Source organism: Medicago truncatula, unplaced genomic scaffold (assembly GCF_003473485.1).
Source record: "Medicago truncatula cultivar Jemalong A17 unplaced genomic scaffold, MtrunA17r5.0-ANR MtrunA17Chr0c27, whole genome shotgun sequence".
Taxonomy (NCBI): Eukaryota; Viridiplantae; Streptophyta; class Magnoliopsida; order Fabales; family Fabaceae; genus Medicago; species Medicago truncatula.
The window spans coordinates 5,145-22,819 of NW_024340385.1; the positions used below are offsets into that span (position 1 = coordinate 5,145).

At 32.6% G+C, this 17,675-nt stretch overlaps 2 protein-coding genes across 2 annotated transcripts; both read right to left on the reverse strand.

Moving 5' to 3' along the window:
• Window positions 1–654: 654 nt before the first annotated feature.
• Window positions 655–4,994, reverse strand: LOC120577893 (uncharacterized). The gene is made up of 2 exons (XM_039829785.1): window positions 4,557–4,994; window positions 655–1,338 (listed from the first exon to the last, which is right to left on the reverse strand). Exons 1-2 carry the CDS (start codon window positions 4,796–4,798, stop codon window positions 837–839), a joined length of 744 nt encoding a protein of 247 aa, XP_039685719.1. The 5' UTR covers window positions 4,799–4,994; the 3' UTR covers window positions 655–836.
• A 6,225-nt stretch (window positions 4,995–11,219) lies between these two features.
• LOC120577892 (pro-cathepsin H) lies at window positions 11,220–14,873 on the reverse strand. The gene is made up of 7 exons (XM_039829784.1): window positions 14,520–14,873; window positions 14,318–14,433; window positions 13,528–13,601; window positions 12,612–12,876; window positions 12,150–12,281; window positions 11,832–11,967; window positions 11,220–11,567 (listed from the first exon to the last, which is right to left on the reverse strand). The coding sequence occupies exons 1-7, from the start codon at window positions 14,809–14,811 to the stop codon at window positions 11,530–11,532; spliced, it is 1,053 nt and encodes a 350-aa protein (XP_039685718.1). The 5' UTR covers window positions 14,812–14,873; the 3' UTR covers window positions 11,220–11,529.
• Between the last annotated feature and the right edge of the window lie 2,802 nt (window positions 14,874–17,675).

Sequence of the window (17,675 nt, forward strand, 5' to 3'; positions counted from 1 at the left end):
CAAGTTTACACGAGTTTACCGAATTTAACACGTGTTAACTCGGTCAAACTCGTCAAACTTTTCGATTTCACCAAAAACCGAGTTTACCTCCGAGTTAACACGTTTTTGCCACCTAAAAACGTAAACTCGAACGAGTTTACGTGTTAACACTCGATTTGTGGAAACTTTCTATTATTTGTATGGGATGGGATAGACCACAGAACACTGAGTACAATTCATCTTGTAGCCTTCAATTAGAGGCCTAAATTCTACTCCTGCTCCTAAAATAAGTTCGTTGAACTGAAAATACCATATCTATAAGTGAAAATAACATTTCTATAAATAGGGGTAAACCGCCGTATGTATGGTAACTTCCCGTATATTATTGAAAACCCCTCACAAAACTATCTTACTTGGCATCATAGCAGCATGTGTACGCATTCCATTGAAGCCGGTAAGAAAGAAATCAACGAGCAATGAAGGATTCAACCTCCAAGAATTCATCACTAAATAATCATTTCTAAACAAAAACATTATTTAAGGCATCGGCCAACTTCATCGAAAATTGAATACTTACCAACGGTGTTCATTTTCTTACAGTAGAAGATGGCGGCCCAGAAGGAAACTATACAGCTGCAACCAATCGCTTCTTTGATTTTGTTCGTGTTTTGAATGTGTGATATCTTTGAATAACAATCAAACCAATTTCAAAATTGACAACAATTGTCTATGCTAATAAGTAGGTTTTCCAGAGTCATAATATACAACACTACTCGGTAGGTTTAAGACGAGTTCACACATAGATAACATTCTCCGTTACAAAACAAACTCATAAACTCACTTGCTAAATGTTCAATTCATGTAAAAAAATCAGTGTACTTTATTGTCTTGTTTCCGCTACAAATGGCCAAACCAGTTATATCATGACCCTCAGCTACAGAGTTGAGATCAGACCAGGAGTATGAGCGCAAAGGATGATTTTGTGCGGGAGGACGAGGAAGTGAAGTAGTTGCCGATAACCTATTAGGTCGTGAATGAAGGGGAGGAAGTGGACAAGGAGGAGATATTGATCTAGAAGCGGAACTCTTCCCCTCATCACCACTGTCAGCATTGCTGTTCAGATTCAGACAAGATGTTCGTCGACCTAAGCTTGAAGTTCTCTTTGAGTTTGTTATTCCACCAACATTTGCATAACTGCGGCTCCTCCCTATCAGTAAGTTACGGGCTAGTGAATCCTTGCGTTTTTTAGCATAAGGGTCTTCTGCTTTTACTATCTCTTGCAAACAAGTCGCACCTGCTGCATCTGCTAAGTCTGTGAATGATTTTGATTTTCCAATATAAAAGTTGGATATGCTTTTCCTGAATCACACAACAACATTACATAAGTTGATAAAACTACATCTGAATTGAAGTGATCACAGCATCCAATCATTGTAGTTGAGATAGATATATAGTCTTCAGTATGTTGGTAGTTCATCTTGTAAATTCAGATTCAACTACTGAATCAAGATGAACACGTTCATCATAGCATTAGCACATGTATACTAACCCTTTTTTCCAAAGTAAAATTTGTAAGAAAACTTTTGCATTCAATGTTATGATAGCACTAAGTAATTTTAGAAGCATGAAATTGACTTTAACATGTTTGGATATCCTTAACTTAAATAATATTCAAACCTAAATTAATCTACATCCAACTCACTGTTAACTACTACTAATATAATTTATTATTGTCAAAATAAATTTTTGTCTCTCAGAAAGTAGGGAAAAAAAACTCTTCACTGGACACTTAAATATAATGAATTTAGGGTTAATAGATTTTTACCCTCTGAATATAGTTCATTTCTGGTTTTTCCCCTGTAATTTTTTTTTTTACCCCCTAATAGGCCAAACAAAAACCAATTTTTTTTTTAAAAAAAAATTTCGTTTTTGTTTGGCCTATTAGGGAGGTAAATCAAAACAAAAATATTTTACACGGGTAAATCAAAAATACAATTTTACAGAGGGAAAACCGGAAATGACCTATATTACAGGGAGTAAAGACCTATTAACCCATGAATTTATTTCTGTTAATTGAATCCAACACAAATGACAAATCCATCTGGCAACCAACCAACACCGACGTGTGGACCTCTTCAATTCTCAAACTTCTCATATTTATTGGATATCCATAGAACAGAAATAAAGTATGAAGTGTAATATAAAAAAATAGAATAAAGAATGCAATATATTTGGACACAAAGAGGCTACATGCATTTACTTCATAGAAATAGAAAAGGAGAAGAAGGATTTGTATGTAATAAACAAAATGTCAAGATGGAGATCCTTTCCAAAGTTTTATACTTTGGAGTAGTAGTAACCTTTGGATAAAGGTAATTTTGACTACTTCTGATTAAGAAACCTTAGTTATTTATGAGTTTGTTTTTAAAAGGGGCTGCTAACTTACACCCATCTAAAAACACTAAGATGCAAGTTAGCAAGTTACACCCACCTAAAATTATTAAGGTGCAAGTTAGCAACCTACATAAGGCCATCCTTGAAAATTCGGAGACTCGGCTCTGGGAATGAAAAGAGGCCGATGATAAAATCAAAACGTATTTTTTTTAAAAGAGCAATGTTCTATTTATATTTTTTTTAAAAAGATAAATACAAGGTGCCGTATATATGCGATACACCCAGAGGTGAAAATGTTCTATCTATATATGCTTTCTTACAAGTGCTTATTTTCCTTTTCAGATTTTGTGAATAGGGAAAATGTTGCAATTTGAAATTGTGTTTTTCAAGTTTTTGCTGATAGAGATGAAGGTAGATTCTGTATGTTTGTATCTGGGTGGCTGAAATTGATGTTCTTGTTGACAGCGATGAAGATTAAAGATGGATCTCATGTATTTGTCTTTTGAAACTGGAACAAAATCCTAATTACAACTTTGTTTTATGTTATATTATAGTTTTTAATTGGCTCAACAAATTATAAAAACTAAATTTCTTCAATGCTCATACAACATTCTCAGGAGAGGATGATGTTATTCTGTAAAATTCATGGTTATTCTGTAAAATTGAAGAAAATGAAGTGGATTCAGGTTTCTCTCTCCTCTAATTAACACACTACCGTTAGATTAATCAAATGGTTGAGAACCGCGCAGGAGAGAATATGGCAGGAGTGGATCCATTTCCAAAAAAAAAATTTGAGGCCCATCCTTGAGGGAGGCCTAGCTTGTTTGATATTTTTGATATATACTATATATATATATATATATATATATATATATTGTTAGAAGGGCAATTTTTTGATATAGTTTTTGATATATATATATATATATATATATCAAAAATATTAATGTGCAAGTTGTATATCCATCCTTCATATCTATTCCTACTTGTCTTTATGGTTGATTTGTCATCCATTTACTATTTTGATCTAATCTAAAATTTATGAGGTTGGTCCACTTGCAAGCTGTCCTAAATTTGTCACCCCTACTTAGAAGCAAATTCATAATAATGTTGTAAAGTTTAATTATCTATTCTACAAATGCATCATTATATTGAATAATGTCTTGTGAGTCCCTAAAATTATTAACGAGGTGCTCAAACATTATTAAAGATGCTCTAACAATGTCAACTCACCCCAGCACTTTATTTGGATGGTGGAGATCTATTATTATTCCCATCTATTACACTAATACTCAGTTAAATAATCGGAACAAGATATATTCTAAAATCCACTTACCCTCAGGCCCCAACCAGAAAAAGCAGATCATTAGAATAATGAATGGTGAGCAAGCATTAAACACATTATCTTGAGCAAAACAAAATTAATTAGAGTAGTTTAAGCTAATGCACTTTTTTTACTGATGTCTATTGAAAATGCTAATATTGATTAGAGTAGTTGTAGTGAATTAGTTATATGAATTATTTAATTAGATGAGGATATCATTGAAAAATAATTGGAGACAAAAAAATATTCCAAACATGAAGCTTAATTGAAAGATTACACAACTTGATGGGATATTTCTTTAATGTTTTTATAATAGATAAAATGACAATAGCCATTAAAAACTCAATCGAAATTCAAACCCTAATCCGAAAGTCCAATCTAATAATTTCATATTTTTTTATCCGTTAAGCTAGGACTTCTTTAATGCCATTCATTAAGAAAAATAAGAACCTTAGATGCTCCTTTTCTCTAAAAAAAAAAAAAAAAACTTAAATGCTTTTTTCCGTAATGGACACACACAGGACAATAACATGTGATGATTTCTCTTTGATTAAACAAAGATAGAACCTTATCATCGGTTTCTATTTAAGTAACAGGTAAAAAAACTCAGCGGTAAGACAGTAAATTCATAAATCATCAAATCCGGCAAAACAAAATCATATACTGTGCTTTATTTCGTAGTTCTTGAACCTAGATGCTAAAATTAGTAATAATTATTAAAAAATAAAAAATAAAAAAAATCAATAATCCAAGTTTTTATAAACAAAAAACAATCAATCAATAAACCCAACAAAACCATGACCATGAGCTACTAACTAGAGAAAGTTTGAAGCTAGATGAAAACCCAGTAAAAAAAACTTACTTGACCGGTAAATCTTTCTCCAAATCTTTCATAGTATCCAAAGGCCCTTTGAAAGAGTTTTTCTCAACTTCTTCCCGGTCAGAGGAATCATCTTCCGATGAATCACTGTTCCTCCCAAGGGAAGAAGAAGATGAGACACAAGAATCAGTATCAGAATCATCCTCCGGAAAATCCTGATCACAGATCGAGTCGTATTGGTTGAAGCTGCTTGACCTTTCCATGGTTTCAAGAGACAACGGCATCGTTTCAGCAAAGAGATAGATAGATAGTGCGTTAGAGAACAAAGAAAAGAAGAGAAGAATATTGTATATTGTGTTTGTTGTGTGAATGGAAATGAAAAGACACAGTAACAAAGGGTTTGTGGATATAAATATCTGGTAAGTAGCACATGGGTATCAGAATTTCTCCACCATAGGCTAAAGGAAACAGTGATTGGTAAATTAATATTTTTTTAATCTAAAGTTTTGGTTGATTAAATTTATTTATAAGAATTGTCGTAGAAAATAATTAAAGAATAAAATAGAGGTGGGTGGCAAAGACATCTTATCCTCATTGAATTGAATATTAAATAAAAATGATTAAAAGACAGAAAGATTATCTGTTTGGGAAAAAACCAAACATTTTTGTTGCTTTTGAAAAATTAGATGTTTCTAGTGATTGCTGAGAATTGGTTGACTGTGGACCGTTTGATTGGGTTTATATGGTAAGTAACTTTGAACCGGATCTCAAATGGAGGATCCCCACCACTTGTCTCACCCACCATTTCTTGTTTATTCCTTCCTCTACTTCCTTTTTTTTTTTAACTCGGTATCCGATCGATTAATTCGAGGGGACCAATCCCACCGTCCACTTGCGGAGGTCATGTTTAAAGTATAAACCTAGTCCATCGATTTTGGCATCAGAGAAAATCGAACCTGAAATCTCTGGAAGAACAAATTCCAAGATCCCAAACAAACAGAGACCTCTACTTCCATTTTTAAAATAGTGTTAGTAGTAATAATAAATCAAGCATAATGTGTTATTACATAAAATTTGGTTTTTGACATAGCACAATTATATTATTTCATTATTAAATGAGAATATAAAATGGAAACCAACTATAAGAATGTGGTTGTTTGAGTTAAGACAGACGACCAAATAGTAGATTTGTCTCTAATAAAAACAACTTTAGAAATTTTCAATACAGAATAAAATCTGCCAACAAAACAATCCACATTTATGAAACAAAACTCTGAGACATCATCTTTGGGTTGTGAAAAGCATCCACCAATATTTTGCAATCAAGCTCAAAGTCAACATTATTCAACAAATCAAAGACAAGGCACTTTTCTTTCAACCGCCAAAGTTAGAGGCTTCCACCCTTCCATTTTGGCAAGAACAGAACACCCTTCATCCCCATGCAGACACACACTTCAATGCCAACATGATTTTGCCTCAAGGTGAAAGAAGCATCAATATTGCACTACGGCTAACAAGCTTTATATTTGAAGTCCACTTGTCCCTAGGAGCAGACAGCAGCAGCATGACAAGATAAATGTTTTGGGATCGCGACCAATATTGCATGGTTGTTCAATGATGTTATATCACATGTTTGAATGTTGTGACTCTATCACTATAGTACTATGCTCGAGTTGTAAATAAGAAAATCCAAATCCTTGAGAAAGTAATAAATTTACATCATTACAAAAGGATCGATGTACGTTGCTCTATCAATAAGAAAGACTCTGGTTAAATTAAAGGTGTAGCTTTCCATCCTCTCCTAGATCACGGAAGCAGATTCTACTCTTTTGTCTCAAAGTCTAAATCTATTAGACACATAATTTCGTCATATACACCGAAGAAGATTCTTCACTTTGAGCAAAAACCTTCAACTTCTTGTTTAAGTGTCAATTTCTGGTGACATGCAACAGTGTAGTGTCCAACAATAATATTACTCATTCTTCATTCAGTAATTACGGTGAGTAGTAAACTTTTGATCTTACTCTATCATCAGTTCATCACAATCACATAACTAAATTAAAGAGACACGCTAGCAAGGGAGACAAAGGTAAGTGCCTGTACTCAAACTAATATGTACTCCCATAATATTACAACTTTCTGAAGTTTGCCCTAAAATTGTTCACATGGTTCCAAAGAAATTATACTTTATGCATGAAGTTATCGAATTTTAGTCTTTGAGACAAAAGGAGTAGACTGAGTAAAATTATCAAATTTTAGTCAACAATTATACTTTATGCATTTCTATGTATTTGACTATAAAAAAAATTTAAATGAAAAAGTGAATTTACGAGGCACAAAAATAGAAGTTAGCTTTATTTTATAAAAAATGACTGATTTAAATTTGTTTTCTTATTAGGACAGCATCGTAGAACTCGTTTTATTATAAAATATGCTATTATTAGTTTCAAAGTAAAAAGACATCAGCCACGAGGAGAGGGAGGGTAGCACGTTGCTAGCTGTGGAATGGAGGAGTGGGCCGGCAGGTCCTTTCCTACATTTTTTTATTATAAACACAGGGATAGTGCCTCGTGTCAACGCTAATAAAGGGTCATGAACTCGCGATTCACAAGCTTAAACTTTCCACAAACACCCGTTTGGTAAGAGGTAAGAGCTTAATTGATTAGTCCTTGTTAGGTGCTCGGCTGACAGAAATAATGCATTGTTATATGTATGAACGATAGTTTAGTCCTTATTAATCACTATATTATTTGATAAACAAAATAGCTTAATTCATTAAGCCTTAGTTGTACATAAGTAAGTGCTGATTAAAAACTAGTGGGATTCTACAGTGCAGTCAGAAAATTGATTTTTTTGGAAAAGTTATTTTGTTTAACTTTGATTTAATCAAAGATACAATTGATATAATGACACACTTTATGGGCAAATGTGCAATACACCATATAATCTGACGTGATATAGATTAAATAATTGGTCATTTAACTTCACCAGAAAAGTCATTATCGTGACTTCATTGTAGAATTTTTCTTAAAAACAAATGGGCCTTTGTGGAGAAAAGTAGATTCATTGAATACACTCGTAGTGGATCTCACATTGTTAAAATAGGGGTTCAGGTATGCTCAATTTAGTCTATTTAGGGGTTTGGATGCAAGACATGTGGCAAAAAAACATCCAAAGGCTGAGATTTTAAATTAAAAATAATTATTTATTTAATTAAACAAAATAAAAACCGTTATGTTTCTCTTCCGCACAAACAGTGTCAGATCCCTGCTTTTTCCACTACACCACCGCCCCTCTTCCCTTTCTCTGCCGCCGCTCTCCAACGCCTCCGTTGAAACCACATGTATCATCGTCGTCGCAAACCTTTTCTTCTTCGTGTTTTCATCTTACTCTCGTCATTGCTGTGACACTCACTCCTCCGGCCACCAGAACATAAAATGTCGAGCAATAAACAAAGAAGGTAATTGAAGAACCATTGGGCAAATACAAAATCCAAACACTACTTTAATCGAGGTGAAAATCAAATAAAGGTTGAGGATTCAATTGGTGTTACAAACTGTTTGATTGATTTGAGATTGAATTTGCTGAAATATTACGACAGATGTAAGAATGGCAAAATTGACGGCGGTGGTGGAAGGCAGCTGCGTCAGAGAGATGAAGAGGGCGGCGACGACGGAGAGGGAAAGAGGACGGTGGTGAAAAGGGTAGCGGCAGAAGGAAAGATGGCGGTGGTGAAACGTCGTGAAAAGAAAACGACGTGTTTAAGGAAAAAAAATGTACTAGACTTTTTTTTAATTAAATAAATATTTATTTTAATTTAAAATCTCAGCCTTCGAATGTTTTTTTGCCACATATCTTGCATTCAAACTCCTAAATGGATTAAATGGAGCATTACCTAAATGAGCATACCCAAACTCTAAATAGATGAATGTAGTTAAAATGTAATGTTATGGAATTATTAGACTTATTTAATAAGTTTATTAAGGATGCAAAAGTGAAGGATTTGAGTGTTTATCGAATATTATAATTAAAAAATTAAAAATAAATGATGTATGCACTATCAATAATGGAGAACTTTGCTATTGATTTTTTTTACAAAAATAAATTATATTCATTTATTTAAATTGATAAAATAAATCGATACAATAAATTCAAACTCGTTAAAAACAAAAATGAAGAATTTACGAACAAATTCACAACATCCACGTTAATAGTATAAAATGGCTGAGTATATACCTATATGACAATATTCAAGCCATTGGAATATTCATGTCCTTGCATATGCAACGTTCACAACGCGAAAATCATTAATTGAATCTGCAATTGATGAATGTTAATCTTTCAACCTGAATCAAATAAACAATCTGCTAAGACGGAAAATAAAAAAACAACTCAAAAAGACGGAAAATCAAAATAAACAAAGTTGTGCGAGACGACGAGATCACAAAAATAAACGAAATAAAACTGAAAAATATATAAAAATCACTTATTTAACTAAAAGAGGAAAAATAAACAATTCAGATGAGTGATTTTGAGTCAAAATTTAACTCTAAATCATTCATCTTTGACAAATCAAGAAGAAAAATTGTGATGGCAAAGGTTCGAGAAAGGGGGACAAATTAGATTTCAATTCTTGATTCTCTAATATTATATGAATATTTCCATGCGATAGATGATTTTCACCCCTTAGAATTTTAACAAATGGCACATGATTAATCTTACCTATAAATACGTAGTGATACAGTATTTTTTTTCTTTCTTCTTTCTATTTTCTTCTTTTCTCTAAATGTGTGTGTGTATATATATCCTTTTTTTAGGAAGATATGTATATATCCAAAACTATTTTAGAGATGGAGGAAGTTTTTCTCATTTCCATGGCCGTAGGAGGTCCCATCAATTTGGATCCACGACAGTCCTTTTTGGACTCAATCTCTACCCAAACACATTTGGACACGTTTGATTTAAGATTTAGGTGTATAAAGATAGTTAGATAGATATTAGATACTGATAAATGAGCAGGACCAGAAAAAAGAAAGAAAAAAAAAGAGGTAGATGCCTTATTTGTTTGAAGGAAATAGACAGATGCATGGGTGGTACCTATTTTTTTTTTCTTCTTTTTTTATGATAATGCATAACCGTATTTTGAAAACAACCTTGAGTGAAATTTTGTCACGTGTTTAACATTAGGAAAAAGTGGAACGATATTTCTACATAAATTTTAGACAATTTTTGTGACGGTTATTTTTTTTCTCTTTTTATTGAATAAAAATAATAGAAAGATAGAAAAAGAGGGAGAATAAAAATACATGTGAGTAAAAGAGAGAGTTATTTCAATAATTGTTAAAAAGTAGTTGTACAAATATCATTTCTCTATGAAAAATACATTTCTTAACATACTCCTTCCGTTTTTAATTATAATATCATTTACAAAAAAGTTTCACTCCTAAATATACAAATTTATTTATGCTCTTTATAACATCAAACATATATTTAATAAAATATAATTTCCTAATGTCATACACATTTGAGATAACATTTTTTTTGAAGAAACATTTGAGATAACTTTATTATTTCAACAAATAATCAATAAACGTTATTTTCAAACGTGTTTTTAGAGACGTTATTTTAAACCGTTAAAATATTATCTGACAACCGATTTAAAAATATTGTACAAGTCCGGAACAACAACTGTATGATGTTACATGACAACCACATCCCATCGGTTATCTCAAGTGCAACATTGATGCCGCAATATTTACAGTTGACCGAAAACTTAGCATGGGAATTTGTAAAACATTTTTACACATATGGTTTGGTTTAATTCAGTTCTAAAACCAAACAAAACAAAATTGAACCGCAATATAATGGGAGCAATGTTGCGGGATGAAGTCGGACAATTTGTAAGAGTAATGTCTGATGTTTACAAGGCATCTATGACATCAGTCGAGAGTAAAGTTTGGGGCCTACTTCAAGGCCTCAAATGGACCGCCTCTTTAGGATATCATCGTGTTGTTTTTGAAAATGATTGCAAGATGGTTGTTGATGATGTACATTCCAACAAATTGAATCGCATGAAAAATTGTTTAACGGTGCGAAATTGTAAGACCTTATTTAAAATTATAACAACTATGATGTTGTGTTTACTATAAGTCAAGCAAACATAAGTGCTCATGTTCTTGCATTGACAATTTTCTCTCATGCTTATCATAATACTTATTTTCGCAATTTCAAGTTGTGTTGCTACTATTTGATTAATAAAATGTCTTAAGTTTGCTTGTGTAAAAAAAAAAAACAAAATTGGTCCTGATAAAAAAATGTCTTATTGTATGTTTATTCTTATATAATATTTCTACTATAGGGATAAAAATAGTAGCAAACAAAAGTGGTAAAATCATGTATATCCTTCCAAATTTGATTTAAAAATAGGTACCATAAGTGATGGTAGAAATTTTTTAAGGGACAAAAAATTGATGAAAAAATTTATAAGGACTAAAATTTGAAATTTAAAGATTTTATAGGGATCAAAAACATATTTAACCCTTTGAATTTTGAATGAAAGGATACAAAGTACTAAAAACAAACACATTGCACCCAAGTTCTTTGAAAAGCACATCCCTCATCTGCATTAGGGGGAGTGTCATCGTAGTAATTTTTATTTTTATTTTCATAAACGAAATTTGATAAATGAGCTCAAAGAAGGGCATGAACTATTAAGTAATGATAAACACACACCCAGCATGTTATCCTTTAATTGCTACATAATCAGGGGAAATACACCAAATAAAGATAACGTCTGTGTGTGATAATGATACATGATTTACAATCTTATTTTGTAGTGTGGTATATGACAAATAGAAGAAATGGCATCTAAACTCCAAACTTATTTTACAGAAGAATATCAACAAAGACTTATCATCGTATCAGACATTTTACGTTTAAGATGAACTAGAAAGCATAACATGCAAGGTGGAATTCACAAGGGCAGCCTTTCGGGTATCACATCCTTCCGTACCATTTAGGCAACAACAGGATAGGATGAACAAGTTGCAACACCTGAAATTAAACAAAAATGATTAACAAAAACAGGTAACTGCAAAATGATTGTTTTCAGCTCTATAAATTCAGAACAAACAACAGCTCTAGAAAGGCCATTTTTCACAAACGTGAAGGATTTGAAATTTGTATAATTGCTCCTCCATAACACAATCTAAAGGCTTTTGCCACAGTTACTTAATCACCAAGATCCAAGACAGAAAAGGACAATTGGGTGAGTTCACTTTAACAATTCTTTTAGAGTTAAGATCTGGGGATCCTTACCACACATATTCTTCCCCATTTCCATCTTGAAGTAGCCATGGTCACCCCATTCACCTCCCCATGAGTTTTTAATGAGCCAATATGGTACACCATCTTCAATTCCATACCCAACAGCAAGAACAGCATGATTCACATCCTGCCAGGCAAAATCAAATTTCGATAACTTCTCGGGAAGCATGTCATGATGGAGTTCCATAGATTCAACATAAACTATTTGTTAAATTAAACTTGTGCTAAGCATTTTGTTCTAAAAATTGAAGAATTAAAACACTAGATTGAGGAGGATCAGGCAATATCTTGCTATTGCAGAACACTCACCATGGGTGTGCTGCCACAAGTTGTACTAGTGTAAACTCCTTTCTTGTATAACCTGAAGTCATCAACCACCTGAAATGCCACACTAACGGGCCGAGCAAAAGCAACTGCATGTTTCAATTCATCCTCAGCACCCTATTACCCAAAACAAAATTAAAAACAAAATTAGAAAATCTTATATTGATGAAGTCGAGGTTTGAGTGATTTGATTCTGCCATGTCTCTCAGAGAAACTACAAGGAGACATTACAATATCCATACGAGCACATAATGTGAATAGAGAAAACAGAAAGAATCTGTAAATGAGCATTGTGCTCTTTCTGGAATCACTTTCAACCAACTAACAGTAATATAAACTCAGCAACAGCTTAACCAACTCAAGAAATTAACTTAGCCATCGTTAGCTAGAGTACAGTTAGTTAACAAATACATCATGCGGTAAATTAACAAGCAAACATATGATTACCAGGGTGATATTGACAGAGCCAAGGACTTGAACGGCAACGTTTTCAGATGTAAATTTGCAGAGACCATTTTGTCCAGTGTAGGGATATGCTTCCTCTGTCTCAAGGCCACCATTGTATTTAATGTATTCAAAGGCTTGGGATGGCAACCCACCATTGCAGCCAAAGTTATTGTAAGCACCAGCACAGTCTACTAGCTGCTGCTCAGAAAGAGAGATATTCTTTCCGAAGGCCTGTGCGTAAGCTGACTCCAAAGCTCCAGTTGTGCTGCAGATGACAGTGTCATTGTTACAGACATGGTAAAGTGCAACTTCATACAAAGGGTTGAATTTCAAATGCATTAATTTGAGAAAGTGGTGAAATTTTTGCACTTGGTTACAAATAAATTAGGACTTAGGGGCAAGACTTTGATTGTTTACTGATTTCAGAAAGTGATACACACATACTTGTTGTTATTACTTCCATTCCATAAAATTATCGGACAGTTTAGAAAAACTACAAACTTCCATTCCATAAAATTATTGGACAGTTTAGCAAAGACTACAATTGAGACGACATTTTTTTTGAAGAAGCTAAATTAGCCCACCCAAATTGACACCGGAGATAATCAAACCTGAGACCTCGAGGAGGAGCATACTCCCAAGTCCCAAGTCAATGCCACCAAGCACAATTGAGACGACATTAAATACAAAAAAAGTCAAATCTTAAAATGAAGATTGTTAAAAGAAAGTAAAAGAGCACTAAATCAAAGAACAAAAATGACAAGTTTGCTTATATAATTGCTCAAAGAAAAAGTTGGCTTATAAACCAAAGGATAGGGTTTCAAGAGGTTAAGATGGCAACTCCAAAACTCATACTTTAAAATTTTCAAATAGATGTTTTATTCGTTCCAAAATAGTTCCTCAGTCAGAGAGCAACCTGAATGTCCAGCATGATCCGCAGTGGCCTTGATCCTTAACTTCACTGACTATACCTTCTTTCCTCCAGTCTTTCTGCACACAAGAAGAAAAGGAAAACACAAATTCATACAAAGCTCCTCAGAATGCAATTTACTTATTTCACAAACAAATATAAACAAGAGCTCTAAGTCACAGTCTAATAGTAATTGGGGAAAGCAATATAAAATTCAGTTGAAGAATGACAAGAAATTAATGCTAACATACGCGGACACCAGACCCAATAAGAAAATGGAATAACTGAGTATAACCAAGTGTGAAGTTGTAAACATGTATCAAACACCCGTAATCATTTAATCTGAAGTGCGGATCCTATTTAGGCCTCGTTTGAATAAACAATTTAATCTACAGCTTAAAACATAAGTTATTTCTATAACATAAGGTAAAATGAAGTTAAATTGTTTCCATATAAACTACTATAAGCTATTTTCATAAGAAAATTTTGAGAGCGAGTGAAAACAATTTATGAACATGTCAATAGTTGTTTTCGTAAGTACTCTCAAACACTCTCACAATCTCTATAGCATAGACACTTATGGTGGAAGGTGTGTCCCGTGTCAAACACCGACATGATACCAACACACTTGATTACTACTCAAGTGTTTTTGTCAAGAAGTTTAAGTAGTAAGTCAATCAAAGTCCAAACTAGCTCATAATATGACTAACAACTTATATTGATTCACATTTACTTTCTTTAAATTCCTCGTCAGTATTTCATAGAATTAGAATTAGTAACAGTTGTTTTGACATACCTCAGCGGGAAGAACAACATCGGTAATCCTATGGTTCCCCTTGAGAGTAGCAGAACAATTTTGAGCAGCACCGAGTCTATGACTTCTGAACTCCTCCCAAGTCCAATCAGCAAAATCTGCAACTCCAAAATTATTTACAATCAGAATTTGACTAAGAAATGAAAAAAGAAATTAAAGTCAAAGGCAAATCAAAAGCACATACGATTAACACCGAGAGTATAACCGAGGCGTTTCTTATTAGTAGATTTGATAAGTTGAAGATTTTCAGAGAAGATCTTAAATCTACGCTTCATTTCATCAACGGTATCGTATCTTTTGCCGTATCTGTTAGCAAAACGAGCGAAAGAGACAGCGTGGCGAGATTCTCCGATGACCTGAAGAAGCTGCTCCTCCATGTCGGAGACCATCCGAATAGGATTGGAGTCATGGAAGCTCAATCCGGCGGCGGCGGTGGCCACGCAGAAGAAAACGATAAGGAGCGTCCACTGTGCCATCTTTCACTCTCAACTAAAAACTCCGCTTCTACGGCTCTACTTTTTCTTCTTCGATGAGTATGATCTTGTTTTATACTATTACTGTTTCGATTTCTATTGGTTGGTTTTAGAAGATAATTATTGGTCATCATCGCAAATTTGAATGACCAAAATATCCTCCTCCAACTAGTAATGAATGTTGTGTTTTGTTTGTTGGAATTATTATTATTAGTACTTGGCACGTTTTTTTAGTGGTGGGCTTGTGGTCGAGGAGAGAACTTTGCATATTGTCTTTACGAATTGAGCAAAGTTCACGAGAACCTATTAGATATATTTGTTAAAGAAAAAACTATTTTGTATTAGATTCAGAAATATTTTATTTTTAAAAAAATTAAATTCATCATTTTTTAATACAATATTTTTATTTTTATCCTTTTGACCAATATTTAAGGGCTCTCTTTAACATTATGTAGACAAAAAAATCTATGTACTTATATTGTGGGTTAATTGAGTCAAAACACCACTACTCCAAAATATCCTTGATTTTTATACTTTTTTTTTCTTTCTATTTGTGGCTAAAAGTCGTGGATATTTATTTATATAAAGATCGTGGCTAAAAACTCATTATTTAGATCACAAAAACAAAAATCTCATTATTGATTTTTTAATATAAAACGCTATTTCATTCTCACGTGGTTTTTTATTTATACGTAAAATATTTTGAAATCGTTGTGCTTTTATTAGTTAATGATGACAATTAGGGTATCCATGGAAGAATGGTGGGTAATTTACACAACCAATATACATTAGCCACATAAGCACATTTTTAACTGATATCCATGAACTATCTTGACTCCATTAACAAATTGTTCATTTTCATTGATTGGTGGATAAATTACTCATCATTCTTCAAAAGTAATCTAGAAAAAATCTTAGTAATACAATGACAAAGATTATTTCACCAAAGAGACATGTTATACATCGTGATGAAATTTTACGCGAAATTTTCGCGAATGTTGTTTTGTATATATTTCTTTCTTCTACATAATAACTTTTTTGATCAATTTTTCTTTATATAGCTCCTAAGAAAAAAACAACACGTGCACAGGTGAAATATGTATCTCTATGCCTTACGTGGTTTCAAAAGCTTTAAAATATTATGTATTCTTTGCAGGTGATGACACATAGAGAATTTAGATTAACAAAATGGAAGTCAGTGCTTCAACGTATAAGTTTACAAGGCACATCCTCTAAAAAAAAAAGTTTACAGCTCTATTAGCAAGCAAAATTAAAAGTTTACAATGTTCGTGAAATATTTGGGATAGATTTTGTCGCAATATTAAGCATTTCTTTTCACGAAAAAAAGATTTAAAGGTAAGAGTTCACATGTGGTGCATCAATTCAAGTGGGATAAAGGAATCTATGTGTTACTACTATTAATTAAGTGAAGTCGATCTGCCCCTAACATGGATATTGGTTTTCAAAAGGAGAGATATGGTAGTAAAAAACCAGGTGATGTTATTTGTATAATCAATTTTTGTGATAGTAATCATGTTCTCATTCTTTAATGGTAAAAAATAATAGCGAAAAAAGTAAGAGAATTAGAATATGAGAAAAGGAGGTTGTTTAAAAATTATTTCAAAATAATTGTATAAATATTATTTTCGAGTTAAAATATTGTTTGGAAAAGAGACGAAATTCCATAAATGATTTAGAATTGAAATAATAAAAGAGTTGTGAGTTTATCAAATTTATCATTAATTAGTAGAAAAAAAAGAGTTAAATTACATCAGAAGTCCTTTAAGTTTGAAGTTTGTAATAGATTGGTCCTTAATTATTTTGGTTACACTTAAGTCCTTTAAGTTCGAGGTTTACAATAAATTGGTTCTTTAAGTTAATTTGGTTATACATAAGTCCTTTAAGTTTGTAAACATTTTCAATTTAGTCATTTTGTCACATCATCATTTTTGTAACGTCTCGTTAATAGAAGGACTAAATTGAAAACATTTACAAACTTAAAGGACTTATGTGTGACCAAAATAACTTAAAAGATCAATCTGCTACAAACTTAAAGATTTATATGTGACTAAAATAACTTAAAAGACATTAAAGACTTATCTGTTACAAACCTCAAACTTAAAGGACCCCTGAAATAATTTAACAAAAAAATAATAACAACCACCACATTTTGACTATTTTAGCGATTTTATCATATTAGTTGTGTTTTATTTAGCTCAATGCAAATGCTTTGTAAAAGTTCGATTCATATAAGACTTTGTTTGGGAGTTTTGAAAAGAGGGGAGAGGAAGAGAGGATTTATAAAAATTAAAAAAAAAAAAACAAGGAAGGAAGAAATGGAAAGAAAGAATAAAGAGATACGAGAGTGAAAGACTTTTGGTAAGTTTTTCAAATTCAATCTATATAGTTATTATACATTCAAAGTTAAAAATACATTAATCATAATATTTATTTATCATTTTCTTAAAAATCAGAGCATAAATTTACTCCTCCTCTCCGAGCTAAGCAATAACAACAAAAGGTTATTCTCTTTGCCTAACTGGAGGCTAACCAGCCTCTAGTTGGGTTGTGCAAGAAAGACGTTGGAAGCTTGTGGTATTATCCAGGTACATCCTATAATTGCTTAATCATACACACAACTGAACACATGGTCCTCCCATCAATACAGTTTGGGACTAGAACACATTAACGAATGAGTGTTCCCGTTAAAAAAAAAAGCAAGTTTTCTGAAAGAAAAAAAAAATGGGAGTAGAACCATTAGCGAATGAGTGTTCATATTTAAAAAAAAAAAAACAAAAACAGTTTTTTAGCCTCCTTGCATACATAGACCGAGATATTTGAGGTTTGATGATGGGCTTAATTACTCT